This window comes from Mobula hypostoma, chromosome 16 (genome assembly GCF_963921235.1).
Source record: "Mobula hypostoma chromosome 16, sMobHyp1.1, whole genome shotgun sequence".
Taxonomy (NCBI): domain Eukaryota; kingdom Metazoa; phylum Chordata; class Chondrichthyes; order Myliobatiformes; family Myliobatidae; genus Mobula; species Mobula hypostoma.
The window spans coordinates 32,158,398-32,181,950 of NC_086112.1; the positions used below are offsets into that span (position 1 = coordinate 32,158,398).

The 23,553-nt window shown below is 41.4% G+C and overlaps 1 protein-coding gene across 4 annotated transcripts in view; it reads left to right on the forward strand.

Moving 5' to 3' along the window:
- Positions 1-23,553, forward strand: part of LOC134357319 (casein kinase I) — a 251,189-nt gene that overhangs the window by 224,646 nt on the left and 2,990 nt on the right. Inside the window, exons 11-13 of one of the 4 annotated variants that reach the window (XM_063068720.1) lie at positions 2,890-2,985; positions 14,477-14,583; positions 17,717-17,740. In XM_063068720.1, coding sequence (XP_062924790.1) covers positions 2,890-2,985; positions 14,477-14,583; positions 17,717-17,740 — 227 coding nt within the window. The remainder of the gene's footprint in view (positions 1-2,889; positions 2,986-14,476; positions 14,584-17,716; positions 17,741-23,553) is intronic. The other 3 variants (XM_063068721.1, XM_063068722.1, XM_063068723.1) reach the window with 3 other exon arrangements.

A 23,553-nucleotide genomic window follows, 5' to 3' on the forward strand; every position in this document is an offset into this window, starting at 1 on the left:
GTTATGTTTAAATTACATTGTTTGTAGTATTTTTTTTGTATTAATATCTTCTGTAATTTTATTATATTCTAACAGTGTATTAGTGCCTATATGGCTTACCTTTTTGTATACTTATTCAATAAAAAGATTTAAAAAGAAAGAAAGAATCCAGGTGGTTGGGGAAGTTAAAGAGTTAGAGAAGAAGGAATCTGACAGGAAAGGGGAGTAGACCATGAAAGAAAGAGAAGGAGGAGGGGCATCAGGGTGGTGATATGCAAGTGAGGAGAAGAGGTAAGAAGCCGAAGTGGGAAATGGAAGAAGAGGGAAGGAGGAAAGGAAAAGAAGGGGAAAGAAAAGGAAGGAGAAATCAATGTTCGGCCATCATTGGAGGTTACCCAGATGGAATATGAGATGTTGCTCCTCCACCTTGAGAGTGCCCTCATCAGTCCATGGCTGCCTCTTTTGCCACGATATGTCGGAACTGGAGTGGAGACAGGAATTAAAATTGTTGGCAACCCGGGAATTGGACAGTTTATGTTGTGTCTCCCTAATGTAAAGGAGGCCGCATCGGTAGCACCGGATACAATAGGTGACCCCAGAAGATTTGCAGGTGTACTGTTTAGGGCCTTAAATGGAGATGAGGAAGGAGGTGAATGGGCAGCTGTAGCATTTCTGTCACTTGAAGAGATATTTGCCAGGAGGGGTAGGACAAATAGACACGGGAATCACAGAGGGAGCATCCCTATGGAAAGCAGAGTGTGGAGGAAGGTAAAGATATGTTTGGTGCTAGGATCCTGCTGGAAGATGGTGGAAGTTGTGGAGAATGATATGTTGGATGCTGAGGCTCATGGGATGGTAGGTGTGGACACGAGGGACTTCATCCCTGTTAAGGCGGCTGGAAAAATGTGGTGAACGTGATGTCTGGAAAATGGAGGAGATGATGGTGAGGACAGCATCAATGGTGGAAGGGGAACCCTGTTCTCTGAAGGAGGAGAACATCTCTGAAGTCCTGGAAAGGAAACCTCTTTCTGGGAACAGATGCGGTGGGGATGAAGGTACTGAGAAAAAGGAATAGCATTTTTACAGAAGACCAGGTGGGAAGAGGTGTAGTTAGCTACGGGAATTGGTAAGTTTGTAAAAGATGTTGATAGACAGTTTGTTTCTAAAGATGGTGACAGATCGGAAAAGGGGAGCCAGGTGTCAGAAATGGACCAAGTTAATTTAAGGGCAAGGAGGAAGTTGGTGGCGAAGTTGATGAAATTGATGAACGCAGCATAGGTGCATGAAGCAGCACCAATGCAATTATCAGTGTAAAGAAGGAGGAATTAGGAAGCATTACCAGGAAAGGCTTTGAAAATGGACTGTTTCACGTACCCACCAAAATGGCGGGTGTATCTGGTGCCCCCTTGGCTACTCCTTGAACTTGGAGAATGTGAGAGAGCCGAAGGGGAAATTGTTGAGGGTGAGGACCAGTTCTACCAGATGGAGGAGGATGGTGATGGAGGGGAACTGTTTGGGCCGGTTGTTGAGAAAGAAGTGGAGAGCTTAAGGCCTTCTTGATAGTGTATAGGTTCTGGGCATCCACAGTGAAATTGAGGTGGTGAGGACCAGGGAGTTGAAGGTTGTTGAGATCAAGAGCATGTGAAGTATCACCGATGTAGGTGGGAAGGGATTGAGCCAGGAGGATAGAATGGAATCGAGCTATTCAGACATGGGTTCAGTGGGCTAGGAGCAGGCAAAGACAATGAGCCTACCCAGATACTCAAGTTTGTGGATTTTGGGTAGAAGGTAGAAAGAATGCAAGGCAAGGCAAAGGAATTAAGAGTTTGATAACAGTGGATTGGGGCACTCCAGAATTGATGAAATTAACAATGGTGTGAAGACAGTGGCCTAACAGACAAGAATGGGATCCTTTTCAAGGGCAAGTAAGTGGAGATATCTGAGAGCAACGATCTCAGTCCAGAGATGCACCTTCAGAATCCAGTTGGTCCCAGCAGACAATCACAAGCATTCTGGTCGAGGTAGACCAGTCTTTCAGATGATACTAATGTTATGAGAACTGATATCATTTGATGCACGTATGACAGGGAAAGTGCAAGTCATGCTAGCAGGATGTGAATGGATCCAAGGAATATTGTTACATTTCACTTTGATAAAAGGTGCTTTCAATTGCCATAGTGCAGAAATAAACGGATGGCATTTCCTGCTAACATATCAGTTAGTTATTTTTCTGACTTTTAGTGATATGGAGGCAAAACAACCACATTGATAAGCTTCCACTGAATTCTGTTTGAGGCTCCTTCGCAAGAACAAGTAAATTACCTGACCTTTTGTTTAGATGTAGATTGAGTGTCAATTGCTGATGAGATAGCAAGATATTAATTTTGTTTCTCTAGTATCTCAGAGATTGAATATGCGTTATTGAATCATGTGGTGTTGTTTAAATTGTCCAAATATTGAAAATGAAAACATGAGGAAATCTGCAGATGCTGGAATTTCTAGCAACACACATAAAAATTGGTGAACGCAGCAGGCCAGGTCTTGGGTTTATGATATCAGAGGGAATGGGAAGTTATCATAACCAAATAACCTCTAGTCTTCGTCTGCTTTGTCTCAGTCTTGAAGGGTTTGCAGCTGTGAGCAGTAATTCAGTGAGCATTAAAATCAGAACTTTGTGAGTTGAATATTACAGCAAAAATATATAAACTGTCAGTCCTGTATGCATGAACATTGGTTTTATGCGATTCATATAATCATTTTGTCTGTTTTCTAGTTTGTGGGTTTTTTGTGCAATTTTTGAGGTGCTTTTAAGTTTGTTTTAATCTTCCCACAGCATGTGGTTTTAATAAGTTGTTGGGTTTTCTTTTCTTCCTTTTCCATGCATGCTTTATAAAATAAAAAAAATGGCAGTCAGCAGAGCACAGGGGTGCTTGGGACACACAGCAGGCCAACCCCCATCACTTGAGAGCTCACCTGGCAGCTGACCGACATGGTGGTTCTGTACAGGTATTTTCTGTTTCTTCTGCATGTTTCCCTCTTCTCCCTGCATGCTTGTGTGGTTCTTTGGGCACAGTACGGTTATATTCCTAGACCGGCTATTACACCTCTACCGAAATTCATTCCAAATGTGCATATCCAAATGGTGATGTATTAACATACAAAGAGCTTGTACTAACCATAACCAGCGGTCTCCCAATACCGTTACCCTCTCCCTACCTGCCTCTTCCCATACACATGACACAATTAGAAGTCTAAGCACGCAGTTTGGGTCAATTACTAAACAGAGCTCTTACTAACTTTTTGAGGCCATTGTTCTTCATCTTGATCTGTGGACCCCTTTGAAAATTCAGAATGATCATCCATGTTAAAAACTGTGATAAATGAGTACCTGAATCACAGATTAAGCCTTGCTGTGGAATTTACTGACAATTAAAATCACAATATCTGTCTAGTCTGGACAGCATTAAACTTACTATGATTTTTACTCGCACATATCAAGCATATAATTTTGTTTTAACTGGATCTGTGTGATTATTCCAATAATCAGAATCAGATTTATTGAATTGAACATCATGATATTTTGAATGAAAGTTGATATCATTGTTTGGATTAAAGGTAGTATCCATTGATAGATGTCATTTCATTTTGTGTTCTGTAAAGCGGAACTTTAGTTGTCAAAATTAAAGATATGAAGGGAAATGGCATGCCATATCAGTGCATGGATCCCTGTTTGAGTTTAATATTATGAGGTGCCGGTCCATAAGACTTAATGGAGGCCAGCATGCAACACTGCAACAGCAGAACAGGATTTCAGTCAATGCTTTCATAGAGAAAAATATGATTTCAGAGATAGAAATAAAGAACAACATCATCCTATTATTTATTTAGGGATACAGCACAGCCTACACAGTGCAGCAACCCACTGATTTAACCCTAGTCTAATCACAGGACAGTGCTTAGTGACCATTAACCTTCTCACTGGTTCATCTTTGGACTGTGGGAGGACACCGGAGCACCCAGAGGAAACCCATGCAGTCACTGAGAGAATGTACAACTCCTTACAGACAGCATTGGAATTAAACTCCAATGTCCCAAACTGTAATGGCATCAAGCTAACTGCTACACTAGACCATGGCATCCCTCAGAGATTATAAATCTTGATGACCACATTTCGAATAAAATCTCTGATATAAAATTGTGAAGTTATTAACACAACTGTCCTGCACATGAGCGTATGTGGCAGGGAAGGAGTCCAAGTAGTTCCCCGTTAGTTCATTTCAGACGGTGCACTGTTCGCCAGAAGTGAGGTTGAGGCAAGGTAATCTGGGGTTTTAGTTATCAAAATTACCTAGACTGTTCAGGGAGGCAGGAGGGAAAACAATTATGACTATCATTCAGGGGCAGGGAAATAGTATAATTGACAAAAGAACCAATGTGAAGTTGAGGGAAATATCAAAGTTCAAAGTAAATTTATTAATCAAAGAACATATACGTCACCATATACAACTCCAATTTTCTTTTTTTTTATGGGCATACACTGTAGATCTTTGATGGACAGGATGGACAAACACCTATGTGCAAACGACAACAAACTATACAAATACAAAAAGAAAGAAAATAAATAGACAAGTAAACAGATACACAAATAAAAAAAAACAAACAATAAATATCAAGAAAATAAGATGAAGATTCCTTGAAAGTGAGTCCATTGTGGGAACAGTTCAATGATGGAGTGAGTGAAGTCATTCCCTCTGGGTCAAGAACCTGGTGGTTGAGGGGTAATAACTGTTCTTGAAACTTGTGGTGTGGGCCCTGAGGCTCCTGTACCACCTTCCTGATGGAAGCAACGAGAAGAGAGCATGGCCTGGCTGATGGGGGGTGGGGGGGGCCTTTGATGATGGATGCTGCTTTCTGCGACAGTGCTCCATGCAGATGTGCTCAATAGCGAGGAGGGCTTTACAAACTTCTTTTCAATGCAACAAGTTTGGCTGTGTTGGTGTGTGTATGTGTTTGAGAGGAGTGCATTTAAAGTATGCCCATACTCAATATGAAGTAATCTGTGTAAGAAGCATTGTCACACTTTTCTAAATGCATCAGCAGCAAATAGAAGTAGAATTTTTTTTTCTAGTGTAACATTTCCTGTTCTAGCCCACTGAATTTTCTATCAACTGCATGAGATGTTACTGGATGTTTTCTCTTAACTTTGTATTGGATGATTGCATGGGCATCTCTGGGATGTTAGTGGATATATGCATGTCCTTTGTATTCAATGTATGTTTTTGTTTTGTGTGGTGTGCAGAACCAACAGTAACAGTATGAAAGTGTTTACCTGCCGCTAGTCTGTTCCTGTAGTTATGGTATATCATTATCTTTGGCAGTACCAGGATATTTTATCAATTACTGTCTACACTTTACATTGTACACAAAAATATAGATGAGTGTTTGGGTAAATTCACTAGCACAAAGATATTAAAATCCTATCAATAGAAGCAAACACAAGAAAATCTGCACATGCTGGAAATCCGAGCAACACAGACAAAGTGCTAGAGGAACTCAGCAGGCCTGGCAGCATCGATGGAAAAGAGTACAGTCGACGTTTCAGGCAGGACTGGAAAAAGAAATCTGAGGAGTAAATTTAAAAGATAGGGGGAGGGGAGAGAGAAACACAGGGTGATTGGTGAAGCCTGAAGGGGAAGGGATGAAGTAAAGAATTGTGAAGTTGATTGGTGAAGGAGATACAGGGCTGAAGAAGGGGGAGTCTGATAGAGGAGGACAGAAAGCCATGGAAGAAAGAAAAGGGGAGAGGATCACTAGAGGGAGGCGATGGGTGAGCAAGGAAATAAGGTGAGAGAGGGAAAAGGAGATGGGGAATGGTGAAGGAGGTTGGGGGGGTGGTATTACTGGAAGTTCAAGAAATCGATGTTCATCCTATCAAGTTGGAGGCTACCCAGACGGAATAAAAGGCGTCGTACCTCCATACTAAGTGTGGCTTCATCACAGCAGTGGTGGAGGCCATGGATAGACATACTGGAATGGGAAGTGGAATTCAAATAGGTGGCTGCTTTTTCTGGCAGACTGAGCATCGGTGCTCAGCGAAGTGGTCTCCTAATCTACATTGGGTCTCACCAATATACAGGAGGCTACACCGGGAGCACTGGACATAGTATATGACCCCACAGACTCTCAGAAGTGAGTCTCTGTCACCTCACCTGGAAACACTGTTTGGGGCCCTGAATGGTAGTGAGGGAGAAGGTGTAGAGGCAGGTGTAGCACTTGTTCCGCTTGCAAGGATACGTGCCAAGAAGGGAGATCAGTGGGGAAGGATGAATGGACAAGAGAGTTAAGTAGGAGCAATCCCTGCAGAAAGTGGAGTGGAGGGGAGGGAAAGATGTGCTTGGTGGTGGGATCCCATTGGAGATGCAGAAGTTTTGGAGAAATATGTGCTAGATGCGGAGGCTAGTGGGGTGGTCGGTGAGGACAAGATGAACCTTATCCCTGGTGGCGGAAAGATGGGACATGCATGAAATGGAAAAGATACAGTTGAGAGCAGCATTGATGGTGGAGGAAAGGAAGCCCCTTTCCTTGAAGAAGGAAGGCATCTCCTTTGTTCTGGAATGAAAAGCCTCAACCTGAGAGCAGGTGCGGCGGAGATGGGGGAGTTTAGAGAAGGGGATGGTACTTTTACAAGTAAAAGGGTGGGAGGAGATATAGTCCAGATAGCTGTGAGAGTCTGTGGGTTTTTAATAGACATCAGTAGATAAGGTGTTGCCAGACATAGAGACAGAGAGATTGAGAAAAGAGAGGGAGGTGTCGGAAATGGACCAGGTAAATTTGAGGACAAGGTGGAAGTTGGAGGTAAGGTGCATGAAATTGACAATTTCAGCATGGGTGCAGGAAGCAGCACCAATGCAGTTGTTGATGCAGCATAGGAAAAGTGCGGAGCGGTCAGTAGTGCAGGTTTAGAACATAGACAAACAGACAGTCGTGTCTGGGACCCATGCGAGTGTCCATGGCTACACCTTTTGTTTGAAGGAAGTGGGAGGAGCCAAAGGAGAAATTATTTGGAGTGAGGACAAGTTCTGCAAGGTGGAGATTGATGGTGGAGGTGAACTGGTTGAGTCTGTGGTCCAGAAAGAAATGAAGAGCTTTGAGACCTTCTTGGTGGAGAATAGAGGTGTATAGAGACTGGACATCTGTAGTGAAAATGAGATGATGGGGGCCAGGGAACCTGAAATCATTGAAAAGATCCAGAGCATGTGAAGTGTCAGAGATGTAGGTCGGAAGGGACTGAACTGGGGGGTGGGGGTAAAACAGAGCCAATGTATGCAGATGTGAGTTCAGTGGGGCCAGGAACAAGCTGAAACAATGGGTCTACCTGGACAAGCGGGTTTGTGGATCTTGGGTAAGAGGTAGAAACGGGAGGTGTGGAGTGTGGGAACTATGAGATTGGTGGTGGTGGGTGGGAGATCCCCAGATTCAATAAGGTTGGTGATGGTGTGGGAGACAATGGCCTGGTGTTACTCAGTGGGGTCCTGTTCAGGGGGTAAGTAAGAGACGGTGTCTGAGATTTGGAGCTCTTAGAATCCTCTTAATCAATTGAAGCATCAGTTTTCTTTGCAGCTTTTGAAGTTTGCCAGGTGTTCATTTTATTTTTAACCTTAAAAGGCAATAAATCTTATTGACATCACTGAGGAGATTATATAATCCCCCTTTCCTCTTCCTCTCCATGGAATTAAGAATCAGTCGGGTATTGATTGTACCTTTGAATTTATGTGATTTGTGAGCCCTGTTGCTGGTTGAACTGTAAAGCCCTCACTCCAATTTCCCCAACAGATCTATCAAAGTGATAGACAGTGGTATGCTCATTTTGTGCCTCTCAGCACGTGTGTTGTTATTGGAAGCAGTTTATTACTTTGAAGTCAGTAGAATTTAATCATCTTCTTTAAATCATTTGTTTATCCTGCCTTGGTTTAACCCCTCAATTATGGAATCCTTCACTTTGGATTATGGCTTTCCTGTTTTCTGTTCAAATTTAAGAATGCAGAGCGACCCAGAAAGTGTTGAAATTTGCCAAACTTGTGGTTAGATTGAATCACTATGTCTCAAGGGCATGACACTGCCATTGTTATTCGTGATCTGGACATGGTGATTATCTGGCATGCACAGGAATTTGGTGGCATCTGACTGGCAGATCTTTTGGACTATTGGATGTTATTTGCTGTTAATGCCCCAACCACTTCAATTAGCTTTTTTAGTTCTTGGAACAGTCAAGTGTTATACAATGTGCAAGCAGGCCCTTAATCCCATTTTATTCTTGCCATATTGCCATCTATTCGCCTAATTCTACATTGTAAGGGTAATTTACAGTGTCCAGGTAGCCAGCCTATTCACACATCTTTCAAATCTGGGTGGAAACTGGAGTGCCCAGAGGAGAGTTGTAGAGAGGATGTGCTGGAGGTCAGCATTCAATTTGGGTCTGTCGTTCTGTGAGGCAGCAGATTTACTAGGTGAGCCACTGCACTGCCCAATTATAATAAATTCTCCCATGACTTGCAAGTTTTAAAGGGGAGTGCAACGCTTGTGGCCATGTTCAGTCGTGGAGTTATGAGCAAAGGGATCAGGGTTTTCCTGAGTTTTGGGGATGTGAAAGGAATGGGGCCCTGGTGAGTTATAAGGAGTGCAAAAAACATCTCTTGGTGAGTCAGCTGCCCAGTGATCAGCATTTTCAGTTGAATGGTTAAATGTTAGAGCGATGTGTTCACAATTCATTGCTTTTCAGATGGGATCCATTCTGCTCATGGTTATTGCAAAACATTAAAATTGTTTTTTTTCCCAAACTTTCCTTTTATGCTAATTTTCTGTGAATTGAAGGAAATGAATATAAAGGTGTCAGAATAGTAAGAATAAAAATGCCATCGTGGTCGAAATGAGAATACATTGAAACACTTCTCCCATTCCTTCTGGAAAAAGTCCCGCTGTGGCAGGCTGGGTTTTGATCTAAAATCTCAACTGAAGACCAGTACCTGCAGTGACATACAGCTGTAGCAGAACAGCACTGCACTTGGCTTCCTGCCAAGTTGCAGTCTGCATATGTCTTGGGAAAGTGACGTGAACACACGACTTCTTAATTCATCAAAACATGAATTTCCATTCAGCGTCAGCTGGTATCTTCCTGGATATATGCAAAACAAAGCTTTCTGGGTTCCAGAAGACATGACTTGCAGAAATTCAGCTTTGCGCAAGTTCTCCCATGCATTTTCAAACTGTTTTTTAAGACTGAGAAGTTAGTTAGCTCTGGAGCTGTGGAATAGGGGGAGCAGCTAGTTAATTTAAAACACCACCAGTATTCAAAAGGAAGGTTTTTACATGTAATGTCTCCACAATGTACCACTGACATTAAGAACACTGTTGCCAATTCACAGTGGAAGGCCACTTAAGAGAGTTGCTTTGGAAACTGACAAGGTACATCTCTTCTTAACTGTTTGATTAAAGTGTGGATCAATGTTATCTTCCCAGACAACTCGGATTTTTTATGTGATAACTACCTACACTATAGCTGGCTCCTTCTATGAAGCCAGTAATACAAGTAATTAGCTATAAGCCACCAGCAATTTTTATTCCCAAATTCATTTGACTGATCTGCTTATTTATGTTACTATAAAAAAGTGATAGCACTTGTCTGCTAATTACCATATTTTTTATTTTGTATTTCTTCTCCTTTACTTTCTCTGATTTCAACCCACATAACATTGACCTATGAGCTGCAAAGATACAAAAATTACTTCCAGCATTGCTGTTTTCATTAAGTCTTCCTTTGGCTCCAGAGTACTTTTATTCCCGTTATAAGTACCAGCTAAGGATTGATCTTTATGAACTACATTTTTGGTGCATGTTTTTGGTATTTACTAAGGAAGCTGGCATGAAATCTATGGAATTGAGGGAATCAAGTAGTGAGACCATGGCAACTGTACAGATTGAAAAGGAGGAGGTGCTTGCTGTCTTGAGGAAAATTAAAGTGGATAAATCCCCGGGACCTGACAGAGTGTTCCCTCGGACCTTGAAGGAGACTAGTGTTGAAATTGCGGGGGCCCTAGCAGAAATATTTAAAATGTCGCTGTCTATGGGTGAAGTGCCGGAGGATTGGAGAGTGGCTCATGTTGTTCCGTTGTTTAAAAAAGGATCGAAAAGTAATCCTGGAAATTATAGGCCGGTGAGTTTAACGTCAGTAGTAGGTAAGTTATTGGAGGGAGTACTAAGAGACAGAATCTACAAGCATTTGGATAGACAGGGGTTTATTAGGGAGAGTCAACATGGCTTTGTGCGTGGTAGGTCATGTTTGACCAATCTGTTGGAGTTTTTCGAGGAGGTTACCAGGAAAGTGGATGAAGGGAAGGCAGTGGATATTGTCTACATGGACTTCAGTAAGGCTTTTGACAAGGTCCCGCATGGGAGGTTAGCTAGGAAAATTCAGTCGCTAGGTATACATGGAGAGGTGGTAAATTGGATTAGACATTGGCTCGATGGAAGAAGCCAGAGAGTGGTGGTAGAGAATTGCTTCTCTGAGTGGAGGCCTGTGACTAGTGGTGTGCCACAGGGATCAGTGCTGGGTCCATTGTTATTTGTCATCTATATCAATGATCTGGATGATAATGTGGTAAATTGGATCAGCAAGTTTGCTGATGATACAAAGATTGGAGGTGTAGTAGACAGTGAGGAAGGTTTTCAGAGCCTGCAGAGGGACTTGGACCAGCTGGAAAAATGGGCTGAAAAATGGCAGATGGAGTTTAATACTGACAAGTGTGAGGTATTGCACGTTGGAAGGACAAACCAACATAGAACATACAGGGTTAATGGTAAGGCACTGAGGAGTGCAGTGGAACAAAGGGATCTGGGAATACAGATACAAAATTCCCTAAAAGTGTCGTCACAGGTAGATAGGGTCATAAAGAGAGCTTTTGGTACATTGGCCTTTATTAATCGAAGTATTGAGTATAAGAGCTGGAATGTTATGATGAGGTTGTATAAGGCATTGGTGAGGCCGAATCTGGAGTATTGTGTTCAGTTTTGGTCACCAAATTACAGGAAGGATATAAATAAGGTTGAAAGAGTGCAGAGAAGGTTTACAAGGATGTTGCCGGGACTTGAGAAACTCAGATACAGAGAAAGGTTGAATAGGTTAGGACTTTATTCCCCGGAGCGTAGAAGAATGAGGGGAGATTTGATAGAGGTATATAAAATTATGATGGGTATAGACAGAGTGAATGCAAGCAGGCTTTTTCCACTGAGGCAAGGGGAGAAAAAAACCAGAGGACATGGGTTAAGGGTGAGGAGGGAAAAGTTTAAAGGGAACATTAAGGGGGGCTTCTTCACACAGAGAGTGGTGGGAGTGTGGAATGAGCTGCCAGATGAGGTGGTAAATGCGGGTTCTTTTTTAACATTTAAGAATAAATTGGACAGATACATGGATGGGAGGTGTATGGAGGGATATGGTCCGTGTGCAGGTCAGTGGCACTAGGCAGAAAATGGTTCGGCACAGCCAAGAAGGGCCAAAGGGCCTGTTTCTGTGCTGTAGTTTCTATGGTTCTATGGTTTCACATTTGCAGTAAAACACAGAAAAATCTGCACTGTATTTCTTCCAGCAGCTCACTGGTCTTGGGGAACCGAAGCATAATCTAAGCTTTATTTGATGTGAAAGCACCTCCACAACTCAGCTGAACTGACTTGATTGACTGATATGATTTTCCTGAAGGTGCTTTCTACATTAGTTTAATCTCATTAATAAAATAAAATCAGTATATACACCAGATTTAGAAGGAACTTGATTTTACATTGACTCATCTGATAATGATCTCAACAAATACTGTGGTTTGTAGATTTTGATATTTTAAAATAAATTTTGACAGATACCATTGAGTTTTATAGGCTTTTTCATTTGCATAAATTTGAATTTTCACTAGCAGCCTTAAAATATGAACTTCATATAATCAGCTGTAAAAATATAACAAATGAATATGCTTAGAACATTCATAAGTTTACTTTTCACTTTAATTCTGCTATAATTTCAAGAATAAAATGATTAAAACCTATCAATACAATATCCTAATGCTGCTTAGTGCAGTTTAAAGGGTTGCTCATGATCGATTTATTAATGAATTTGAAATAATTGGAATATATTTCAGCATATAAGCTAATGTTTAGTGACTTTTTTTAAAAGTAACATCCTAAAGAGGTTTGAGAAGGGACAAGGAAAGAGAGTAGAATTTGCACCATTACCCACAAAAGCAGATTCATTCATTTATTAGTGAGGAAATGTTCAGGATTTTCTTACTTGCTAAGTAAATAATTGTGTTTGGGGACTTTGGGATACAGTATATTTCTCTTACTCTCAGTGTTCTTGAAGACAGGTGCTAAAGTGGCACTGTGAATTTTATTTGGGCTTGCCGGGGTTAGGTGGGAGCAATTTTCTAGCATTCACCTTGCAGTGTATTGTGTCTGTAAATATCATGCATCTTGGTTCTTCTACAACTAGATCCAACTAGATAATGAGGCAGCTTTGGGATATCTTTCTGTTTCAGTGGCAGTGGTTGAAGGCTGTAGTCACCTCACAACTGTGAAGCTAATGGGATGCTGTCCTATTTGGAGCTGGACTCAGGCCCAGCAAGCACTAGCTTTCAGGAGTTACCATACAGATGACCAGAGTGGTAAATAAAGATTCCAGGATTTGCTTGCAAAGTAGAATGGGGCCTTTTGACATGTGTAGGAATATTCCAAAGATGGAACAAATCTGGCGCACTGTCCACGGTCCCTGTTTTTTTTCTGAAATGCCTATTCATGATGCATTCTGTTTGGTGTCATTACATGTGGCCTGCAGTTTCTATGTATGAACACAGAAGAGTTGTTAGATTTATTTAATAATTTATTGAGATACAGCGTGGAATAGGCCCTTCAGGCTCTTCGAGCCACGCAGCCCAACAATCCCCCGATGTAACCTGACCCTAACTATGGGGCAACTTACAGTGACCAATTAACCTACCAACTGGTCCGTCTTTGGACTGTGGGAGAAAACTGGAGCACCCGGATAAAACGAAATGCACAGACTTGTTACAGGCAGCAGCAAGAATTGAACCCAGGTCGTCTGTACTGTAAAGTATTTTGCTAACTACTACACTGCTGTGCTGTCTGATTCTTCCTACACTAATCACTTTACAGCTTACTCTATTGTGTAATGCATAGCTTTATCATACACTGCAACAAGATTTCTTGTCTACTGTACTTGCTGTCTTTCCTGGACAGTTGCATGTAGGTTGGAATACCCTCAGAAATATTTAGATCTAAAGGAGCTATTATTACAAAATGGTCCTCTAGATGGATAAAATGGACACACGTCATTGCAATCTACCTTGTTATGACCTTGCACCTTATTGTTTACCTGCACTGCACTTTCTCTCTAACTGCTGCACTTTATTCTACATTCTGTTTTTGGTTTACCCTTTTCTGCTTCAGTGCACCGGGTAATGATTTGATCTACATGAACACAGTACGCAAGACCAGCTTTTCACTGAATCTCAGTACCTGTGACAGTAATAAATCAATTCCAATCCCAGTAATGCAGCTTTTATTAATAACACATCCAAAACATTGTTTCAGTTTCAATAGTGGTTCAATAGTATATGTTCAGGATCCTGAAATAAGTGGAAAAGCAAATTAAAACTCTAGATTGTCAATTTACGGGGTGGAAGTTGATAAATTTCAAACCCTGTTTCTGTTTTGTTCCAGCTGCTTCCGCTCATAATTTTGGAATATTAAGCAATTACTCAGTTAAAGGGTTTGTAGCCATTCAGATATTTTTCCTAGACGTAATGCAGGTGGGCCAGTCCATGTTGCAAGACCAGACAAGAAGCACATGCTGTTCATGTTCGTCGGGGTTATCGAAAAGAAAAACATATTGGCGGATGATTAATGGTTAATTAGTATTTTATTGTTAAAGGACATAACCTGTTGTTTGCCTTATCAACGGAACAAATTAATAAAAGGAAATAGTATGGTAACAGGGGGCCAGCTGGTGGCACAGTGACATCAGCGCCGGACTCCGGAGTGAAGGTTCCCGAGTTCGAACCCAGTCGAGCTGCTCCCGGGCACGCTTTCTATCCGTGACGGGTTGAGTGTCGAGCTTGCAACTCGGCCTCGTAAAAAAAAAGACACCGTTGTGAGAAGGACGTGGGGGCCACTCACAGAATCTTTCCTCCAAGACAATCACTTGAAAAAGTGGTTGCTGAGGCTCTGGCAGAGTATGGCACACAAAAAAAAGGTAACAGGAATTGATAGTAAATTAAGAGCTAGTGGTTGTGTTTTAAAGCTATTAGATGTAAAGTGAATATTAAACATTAATTAAGATGGTTGCTTAAAATTAGGACCATTGTTATATAATTATAAATTTTAGAAATATGGTTATTAGCTGCAGATTTGATCATTCCTTCTGGCTTTGATTGCTTTTCAGGTGGTTAGTTCAACAAATGGGGAACTGAATACAGATGATCCTACAGCAGGACACTCCAATGCACCTATCACAGCCCCAGCTGAAGTAGAAGTTATGGATGAAACCAAGTATGTACATGTTTTATTTCATTCTGAGTGAGTGTATGTTGTCATAATTACAAGATAAGCATAAAGCAGTGTTAGCATAAATTGGAAGATATAAAAGATAGACCTAAAGCTCTGTAATGAGTCCTCTAATTCCCCATTGAAACAATCCATGGTTATAAAGCTTAAAACGAAGACAAAGACTATTTTTCAAACAACTTCTGGGCAGTTGTATTATGGCAAACTAATATACTGTAATTCTGGAATAAATCCATAAATATCTGGAACTTTCAGCAAGCTTAGTGGGGAGAAACACATCACTTTTCAGATTCATGACCTTTCATTGGGATGGAAATAAATTAGAGAAGTACAGCTTTTAAGCCAGTACAGAGGCAGGAAAGATGAGGGAGAGAGAAAACCAGAAGGGCTATTGTGAGCGCAAAAGGAAAATGAAAAAGGTTTTAGCTCATTGGCCTTCATAGACCAAAGTATTGAGTGTAGCAGTTAGGATGTGTAAGATGTTGGTGAGGCCTAATTTAGAGTGTTGTGTTTAGTTTTGTTCACCTACCTACAGGAAAGATGTAAATAAGATTGAAAGAGTACGGAGAAAAATTACAAGGATGTTGCTGGGACTGGAGAAGCTAAATTAGAAAGAAAGATTTATTCCCTAAAATGTAAACGATTGAGGGGAAATTTAATCGTCGTATACAAAATTGAGAGGTATATACAAGATAAATGCAAACAGGCTTTTTCTGCTGAGGTTGGGTGAGACTACAACTAGAGGTCAGGGGTTTAGGGTGAAAGGTTTAAGGGGACATCAGGGGAAACCTCTTCACTCAGAGAGTGGTGAGAGTGTGGAATGAGCTGCCAGCACAAGTGGGATGTGAGTTTGGTTTCAGTGTTTAAGAGAAGTCTGGATTGGTACATGGATGGGAGGGGTATGCAGGGCTGTGGTCCAGGTGCAGGTCGATGGGACCAGGCAGTTTAAATGGTTCAGCATGGACTAGATGGGCCAAAGGGCCTTTTTCTGTGCTGTGATTTTCTATGAATCTATGAAAGGATGATGGCATGTAGTCGAACTGATAATGAGGAAAATGAGGAAACAAAAGGTTAGTCTAGAAGAACTGTACATGACAATACCTGCTGCTCAAAACTACAGTATGTTTAATTAGTTGGTTAATGTTGATTAATCTCTGAAAAGCTATTGCATAAAAATGTCTTGTAAGTGAGTTTGTCCAGGTTTGTATACAATTTTTTAAGCATTTTCCAACTTATGGAACAAAGCATGAAAGCAGATGCTGATTCAACAAGTATAATTGTGCATGGATTTGAATTTAAATAGTTTGAATCTATGATTTAATCTGTCAGTGAAAGTAAATTTGATAGTTACAAAATAATTCCAGTACTTTATGATTACAAACATGTCAGATTTTCCTTTGTTTAACAAGTTGTAAAACCTTTAAAAACCTATTAAAGTGGGTGCTAAGATTCATTTTTGCTTAACTGTAATTTTGGTTCTTTTTAAAAGCAAATTGCTTCTGTGGCCTAGAAATTTATCTGTGCAGTTTAGCCAATGTCCTCACATAATTGCATAATTCCTGAAATCCATTTTAAAATCTTCAGCAATGCTATTTTAATAACGGTGTTCTGCATGTAAATATTGTTGCCATCTGTCCTCCACTCAATTTCAGAAATGGTTGGGGTTACTGAAAAGCTCTCCCAGCTTCCAGTCCTCATACAATATCCCATCAGAAGCCCTTGAAGACACAAGCACACGATACCTGCAAAGCCTTTCTGATCATTGAAGATGGGTGCCTAACCCATTGATCCATGAGCCCAAAGTGGGGTCGAAGGGAATGCTCCCTGGTTACTGACAGAGCCACAAGAGGCTAGTGAATCACATCACCTGTAGGAAGAATATTTCTCTTCAGGGAGCCACAAAGACCATCCAGGTCATAGCAGACAACAGGAATTCTGCAGATGCTGGAAATTTAAGCAACACACATCAAAGTTGCTGGTGAACGCAGCAGGCCAGGCAGCATCTCTAGGAAGAGGTACAGTCGACGTTTCAGGCCGAGACCTGACGAAGGGTCTCGGCCTGAAACGTCGACTGTACCTCTTCCTAGAGATGCTGCCTGGCCTGCTGCGTTCACCAGCAACTTTGATGTGTGTTGCAGGTCATAGCAGGGAGCTTCTAAAAAATTTGTTGGGAGATTGCTGTAAAGATGTGTGTCGTGCTACACCGCTGCAGCCTCTAGTGGTAGCCACTGCAGTCTGCTCGCTGTCAGGGGCTAATGAAGAAGTAGGTGAAACCGGCTTCTGTGAGCTTAAAGGTGATATTTCATGAGCTCACAGATGTGAGTGAAGAATATCACTTGGAAGTGGATCTAGCTAGACAAGTGGCATAGATAAAAGTGTGACTCCTTTAAAGCTTGGCTGGATGAGGCTGTGGATGGTGCGCAGAGGCAGACGAGGCAGTGGTCACTGGGCTAGCAGTATGGCATCAGTCTGCCAGTGGTTCCTGGGACTATCTTTCGCAATCTCATGTTACTCATAATGTGGAGTGTTGGGACTGGAAAATAGCCTCTGGATGCCTGCATTGTGTGTGATTTTTTAAAATTGAATACAGGGAAGTATCAGTCTTCAGTGTAAACAGTATGAAGAGTAAATAGTTATGTGAAACATAACTGCAATGAATGTCCATTTAGTGAGATCAGCTCTTAGTTTCTGACTAAATTTTCTGACTGATTTGGGATTTCTGAGATCTGGCTCTTCCATGAGCGCGTAGGGAATATGACTGAAAATTTTGCTGTTGGCAGTCTTTGGCTGTTGCACTACTAACAATAGAAAAACAGTTTACAGTTATGACAATCTTTCCCAAAAACAAGCATACATTGATGCCACTGACATCTGGAAGTATTCATAAAAAATTGTCTTAATCCATGTTAATACATTTATCAATCACACCATTATTTTTGCAGTATTGCACAGGAAAATTTCTTGGCCCATGTCTGTTATGTGTTGCTTCTGTAGTTCTAAAGCTTGCAGAAGAAAGCTAAAAGGTTTGCTTTTTTGAGAGCAATTTTTACACGTGTGGGGTCTGGTTTTGATTCTTTTTGTTTTTTTATTTTTGTTTGTTTCTTCCCTTTTTGTATAGCTGCCAGAAAGTGTTGAACATGTGGTGAGTGGTTTAAGTCTGCAGCCAGACAGGAATGGATTCAGCTTAACAAGAGTTGCTCAGTCTGCTCCGTAGTCACATTTAAAACACTAAGTTGCATGGCAGTTATAGTGCTTGTACACAAAAGAAATCTATGCACTGTTGTCCGAATAACTTCTGAGCACATTAATACTTAAGACTTTTTTTATTTGTGGCATAGTGTTGAACGCTGCAAATTTGGAGCATGATGGCCTGTGACTGCTTGTAGTTGAACTATTCTGCTTGCTTTACAAACTTCTGCCTTTAGTTTCGATTTTGCCTTTAATATAGTCTCAAGAATAGTTGTGATGTTGTGCTTTCTGTTAACTTTTGTTTTTCATTGTACTGACCTTGAATCCCCAACTTTTTAATGCACTAAGAAGATACTAATTACTTTGGCTAAAAACTTGAAAAACTTTAACAGAAGTGTGAAGAGTTGGGAGATCTTGAACTGAAAATGTCTACACTGCTTTCCTAGCACTTACTAGTTTTGCTTCCCTGCATTCTTCAATGTTGTCTATTGTGAGCTTATTTTTAATGAATAGCGATTAATATTCTGTTTCCTTTACACATCAAAGAATGGGGAAAGCATGGCATCTTCCATTAAATTTAATCCTTCGTGTCTGTTTTTCTAAACTTCGTATTGTTTGATTTTGCACTTTAAAAATGCAACAGTTTGGTTAATAGGTCAGTTCAATTAATTGATAGTTATAATGAAGTCATAGAATTCATAGATCTCTATTATCTATTATCAAATATCTGAAAATACCAAGTTCTGTGATATCCATACGCTTACTTCTGTTTCTTTATAACTTGGGCTTTGCAACCCATCACCACTGCCCTCACCTTTTATTTCCATTCCTCCCCACTTGCAATTTCTCAGCATAAACTTATTTCAACGTCCTCCTTGAAGGCTGTCCTTAAACCCCATCCTGATGGGGGAGACTTTTGATTGCATTCTCCATACTGTTTTTCTCTGTCTGCTTTCTAGATTTTAGCTCTTGAGAACAACCACAGAAGTATTCTTGCATTTCCATTTCCCTCTTCTGACCGTCGTCCAGCTGCCTGCCTCCTGCCTCCAAAAAACACTTTTGTTTTTTTTCTATCAGGAAGAGTGGATGTGTAACTGCATTGCATGTTTTTTTTCCAAAGAACAGGTTGGATTTTTGGTTCTGGTTGGTACTTGCAGTCGGTTTAGCAGCTAGTTTATAAATACCCTTTCAGTCTGAATGTGGCTATTTAGTACATACAGAAGTGTAATGAAAATACAGTAATATGCAACTTCAGCCTTTTCACTTGTACCTGTAAGTTAGTTGATAACAAGATAGCCATAAATTTCTTGTAAACTTAACCTACTTCAAATGATTTTGTTTGAACCAAGATAGAAATATTACAGAACCTTCCTTCTGAAATGGTGTATCATTTCAGTAGGTTTATACGAATATGCATCTACCAAAATGACAACCTTTGGAAGGAAGATTCTAAAAAATTGTAGGATGAATTATTTGGTAGGTGAGGAAAGCATGTAAAAGAATCTTCTTGTATGAGATGAGAAAATAGAATTGCTAAAACATAGAAGTTCAACCAATTGAGCCAAGTTTAGCTCTCAATTAGAATAAACTGGTCTGTCATTTACATGAGAAATTCTGCTGGAAATCCAAAGCAACACAAAACGCTGGAGGAACTCAGCAGGCCAGGCAAAATCTATGGAAATGAGTAAACAGTTGATGTTTTGGGCCTCTCATTTCCCAGCAGCACTAGATTTTAAAAAGCAACCGGGGCCTGTCAGGATTTTCTGCTGAGCTTGAAAATGGTGGAAGCCATTGCTTGTGGAGTTTAGCACCTGGTTTTAAAAATGAGTGGGGCTTGTTGGGATTTTTTTGTGGAGCCTGATATCATTTGGATTGGTAGGTACTTAGTAAGGGCCAATAAAAAGAAGTTGGGTTTAAGCGGAGTGGCTGTAGTGTGAGTAGGACTGTGGGAAACAAGGCTTTGACTCAAGAGGCTTCAGTGAGAAGAGATGCAGTGTAGGTTTGCCTGTCTCTCAGGTTTCCCTTTCTTAGTCTATTAGTAAGAATGGATCCCAGGACAGTAAATTGTGCTTCTCATGCAAGATGTGGGAGCTGTAGGAGACTTTTGGTCTCCCTGATTGCTGCATCTGTGTGCAGTCCCTTACAGACCATGTTAGGAAACTGGAACTGCAGCTGGCTGACATTTGCCTCTTTCGGGAGAACGAAGAAGTGATAATTAGGAACCACAGGGAGGTAGTCATATGTTATTTGCAGGAGGCAGGCAGGCAGCTGGACGACTGTCACGAGAGGGAAATGGAAGTGCAAGAATACTTCAGTGGCTGTTCTCAAAACCAGTATACCACTTTGGATACTGTTGGGAGGGGGACAACCTCCCAGGCGAAAGCTGCAGCGGCCAGGTCTCATGAGTCTGGCTCTGTGGCTCAAATGGGAAGGGAGAAGAGGAGAGTGGCAATGATGGGGGATTCAATAATTAAGGTAACAGACAGGAGACTCTGTGGACTTGACAGAGACTCCTGGATGGTATGCCGCCTCACAGGTGCCAGGGTCAGGGACATTTCAGATTGGGTCTACAGCATTCTTAAAGCAGGGGATGAGCAGCCAGATGTTGTGCTACCTATAAGTGCCAATAGCATAGACAGCAAAAGGGATGAGGTCCTGAATGAGAATATATGGAGCTAGTTAGGAAGCTGAAAAGCAAACCTCTTGTGGTAATATGTGAATTGTGGGAGTAACAGAGGGATCCTCGAGTCAACATCCATAGATCCCTCAAATTTGTGCAGGTTAATAGGGTAGTTAAGAAGTTGTATAATGTTGAATGTCTTCATTAGTCAGGGGACTGAGTTCAAGAGCCATGAGGTAAGGGTGCAGCTCTGTAAAGCTGATTGGACCACACTTGGAGTATGCGTTCATTTCTGGTTGCCTCATTATAGAAAGGATGTTGAAGATTTAGAGAGGGTGCAGAGGAGGTTTACCTGGATGCTGTCAGGATTCTTTATGAGGAGTGGTTGAGCAAGCTAGGACTTTACTCTTTGGAGCAAAGGAGGATGAGAGGTGAGAGGCGTAGGTCGAGTGGACAGCCAGCGACGTTTTCCTAGGACAGAAGTAGTTAATACAAGAAGGCATTTTAAAGTGAATGGAGTAAAGTATAGGGTTATGTTAGAGCTACGATTTTTAACACAGAGTGGTAGGTACGCGAGACCCACTGCCAGAGTTGGTAATAGATGCGGGTGCATTAAGGACATTCACGAGACGTTATCTAGGCACATGGGTGAAAGAAAAATGGAGGGCAATGTTAGAGGGAAGGTTTGTCTGTTTGTTTGTTTATTTAAAGACTCGTTGAATAAGCCCTTCTGCCCTCTCGTGCTGTACCACCGCAGCAACCCCTGACAACCCCGATTAAAACACTAACATATTCGTGGGACAATTTTCAATGACCAGTCAATCTGCCTGGTACACCTTTGGTCTGCAGGAAGGAACTGGAGTACAATGGGAAAACCCACGCATTTTACGGGGAGAACATAGTCATAGTCATAGTCATACATTATTGATCCCGGAGGAAATTGGTTTTCGTTACAGTTGCACCATAAATAATAAATAGTAATAGAACCATAAAAAGTTAAATAGTAATATGTAAATTATGCCAGTAAATTATGAAGTAAGTCCAGGACCAGTCTATTAGCTCAGGGTATCTAACTCTCCAAGGGAGGAGCTGTAAAGTTTGATGGCCACAGGCAGGAATGACTTCCTATGACGCTCTGTGTTGCATCTCGGTGGAATGAGTCTCTGGCTGAATGTACTCCTGTGCCCATCCAGTACATTATGTAGTGGGTGGGAGACATTGTCCAAGATGGCATGCAACTTGGACAGCATCCTCTTTTCAGACACCACCGTCAGAGAGTCCATTTCCATCCCCACAACATCACTGGCCTTACGAATGAGTTTGTTGATTCTGTTGGTGTCTGCTACCCTCAGCCTGCTGCCCCAGCACACAACAGCAAACATGATAGCACTGGCCACCACAGACTCGTAGAACATCTTCAGCATCGTCTGGCAGATGTTAAAGGACCTCAGTCTCCTCAGGAAATAGAGACGGCTCTGACCCTTCTTGTAGACAGCCTCAGTGTTCTTTGACCAGTCCAGTTTATTGTCAACATACAGAGACTCCTTACAGAGGATGTTGGAATTGAACTTCAAACTCCGATGCCCTGAGCTGTGATAGCATCACACTAAACACTATGCTATTGTGGCAGTTAGATTTATTTAAAAGATTGGCATTACATTGTGGGCTGAAGGGCCTGTACTGTGCTGTACTTTTCTGTGTTCTATGTTAATTGCAACAAGTTGCTTGGGTAGATGCCCTTGCAATAGCCACGAGAAGGTGTGGAGAAGTTAAGGAACATATTACAAGAGTACAAGAAATGCAGATAAGGGAGTGTATCTTGGAATGATGTTGGTGAGTTGTTTGAGTCGAAGGTATGTTGGAAAGGGGGATCTATCTTCTTTTTTGTTCTATTGGGGCAAATGCAGTCTTCAGCAGTAGCCTGTTGGGATCTAGTCTCAGTGGTATGTTTAGCTGGTACAAGACAGTTTATATCTTGGAGTCATAGATTCTGGAATGGTTCTAGAAGACTGGAAAATTGCAAACGTCACTCCACTCTAAAAGAAGGGAGAGAGGCAGAAGAAAGAAAACTATAGGCCAGTTAGTCTGACCTCAGTAGTTTTGAGGAAATAGAGAGGCTAAGAAGGATTTAGAAAGACTAGGAGAATGGAAAAAAAGTGGCAGATGGAATACAGTGCTGTTAAGTGTATGGTCATGCACTTTTGTAGAAGTGGAAGGCTGGACTATTTTCTAAAAGGAGAAAAAAATACAAAAAAAAATGAGGTGCCAAGGGATTTGGGGGTCCTTCTGCAGGATTCCCTAAAGGTTAATTTGCAGGTTGAATCTGTGGTAAGGAAGACAAATACGATGTCAGCATTCATTTCAAGAGGTCTGGAATATAAAGGCACTGCTGAGGCTTCATGAGCAGTTTTGGGCCCCTTATCTTAGAATGGTTATGCTGAAACTTGAGCAAGATCAAAGGAGGTTCGCGAAAATGATTCCAGGATTGAATATCTTGTCATATGAAGAGCATTTGATGCCTCTAGGCCTGTATTCACTAGAATTCAGAAGAATGAAGGGTGACATCATTGAAACTTGTCGAATGGTGAAAGGCATTGATAAAGTGGATGTAGAGAGGATGTTTCCTATGGTGGCAGAGTCTAATACCAGAGGATATAGCCTCAGAATAAAGGGGCATACTTTCAGAACGGATGAGGAAGATGTTCTTTCGCCAGAGAGTGGTGAATCTGTGGAATTCTTTGCCATAGGCAGCTGTGGAGGCCAAGTATTCATGTATACTTAAGGTAGAGGTTGATAGATTTTTGATTGGTCCGGGCATGAAGGGATGTGGGGAGAAGGCAGGAGACTGGGGCTGAGAGGACAATTGGATTGCCATGATGAAATGGTGGAGCAGACTTAATGGGCATAGCCTAATTCTGCTCCTATATATAATGGTTATAGGATGATATTAGCTGTTGTTGCTACAATCCATTGGAAAAGTGGAAGGTGAGAAGCCCAGTCTGAGCTCACTTCACTCATCAGGTAGTGCTGGTGTAGTGGAAGAAACTACACAGCTCTTGGGAAAAGGGCACAGAGTCTATGAGTCTTTATTGGGTTTATCATTATCAGATGTGGTGTATATTGTACTTTTGTAATTTTGTGGATCA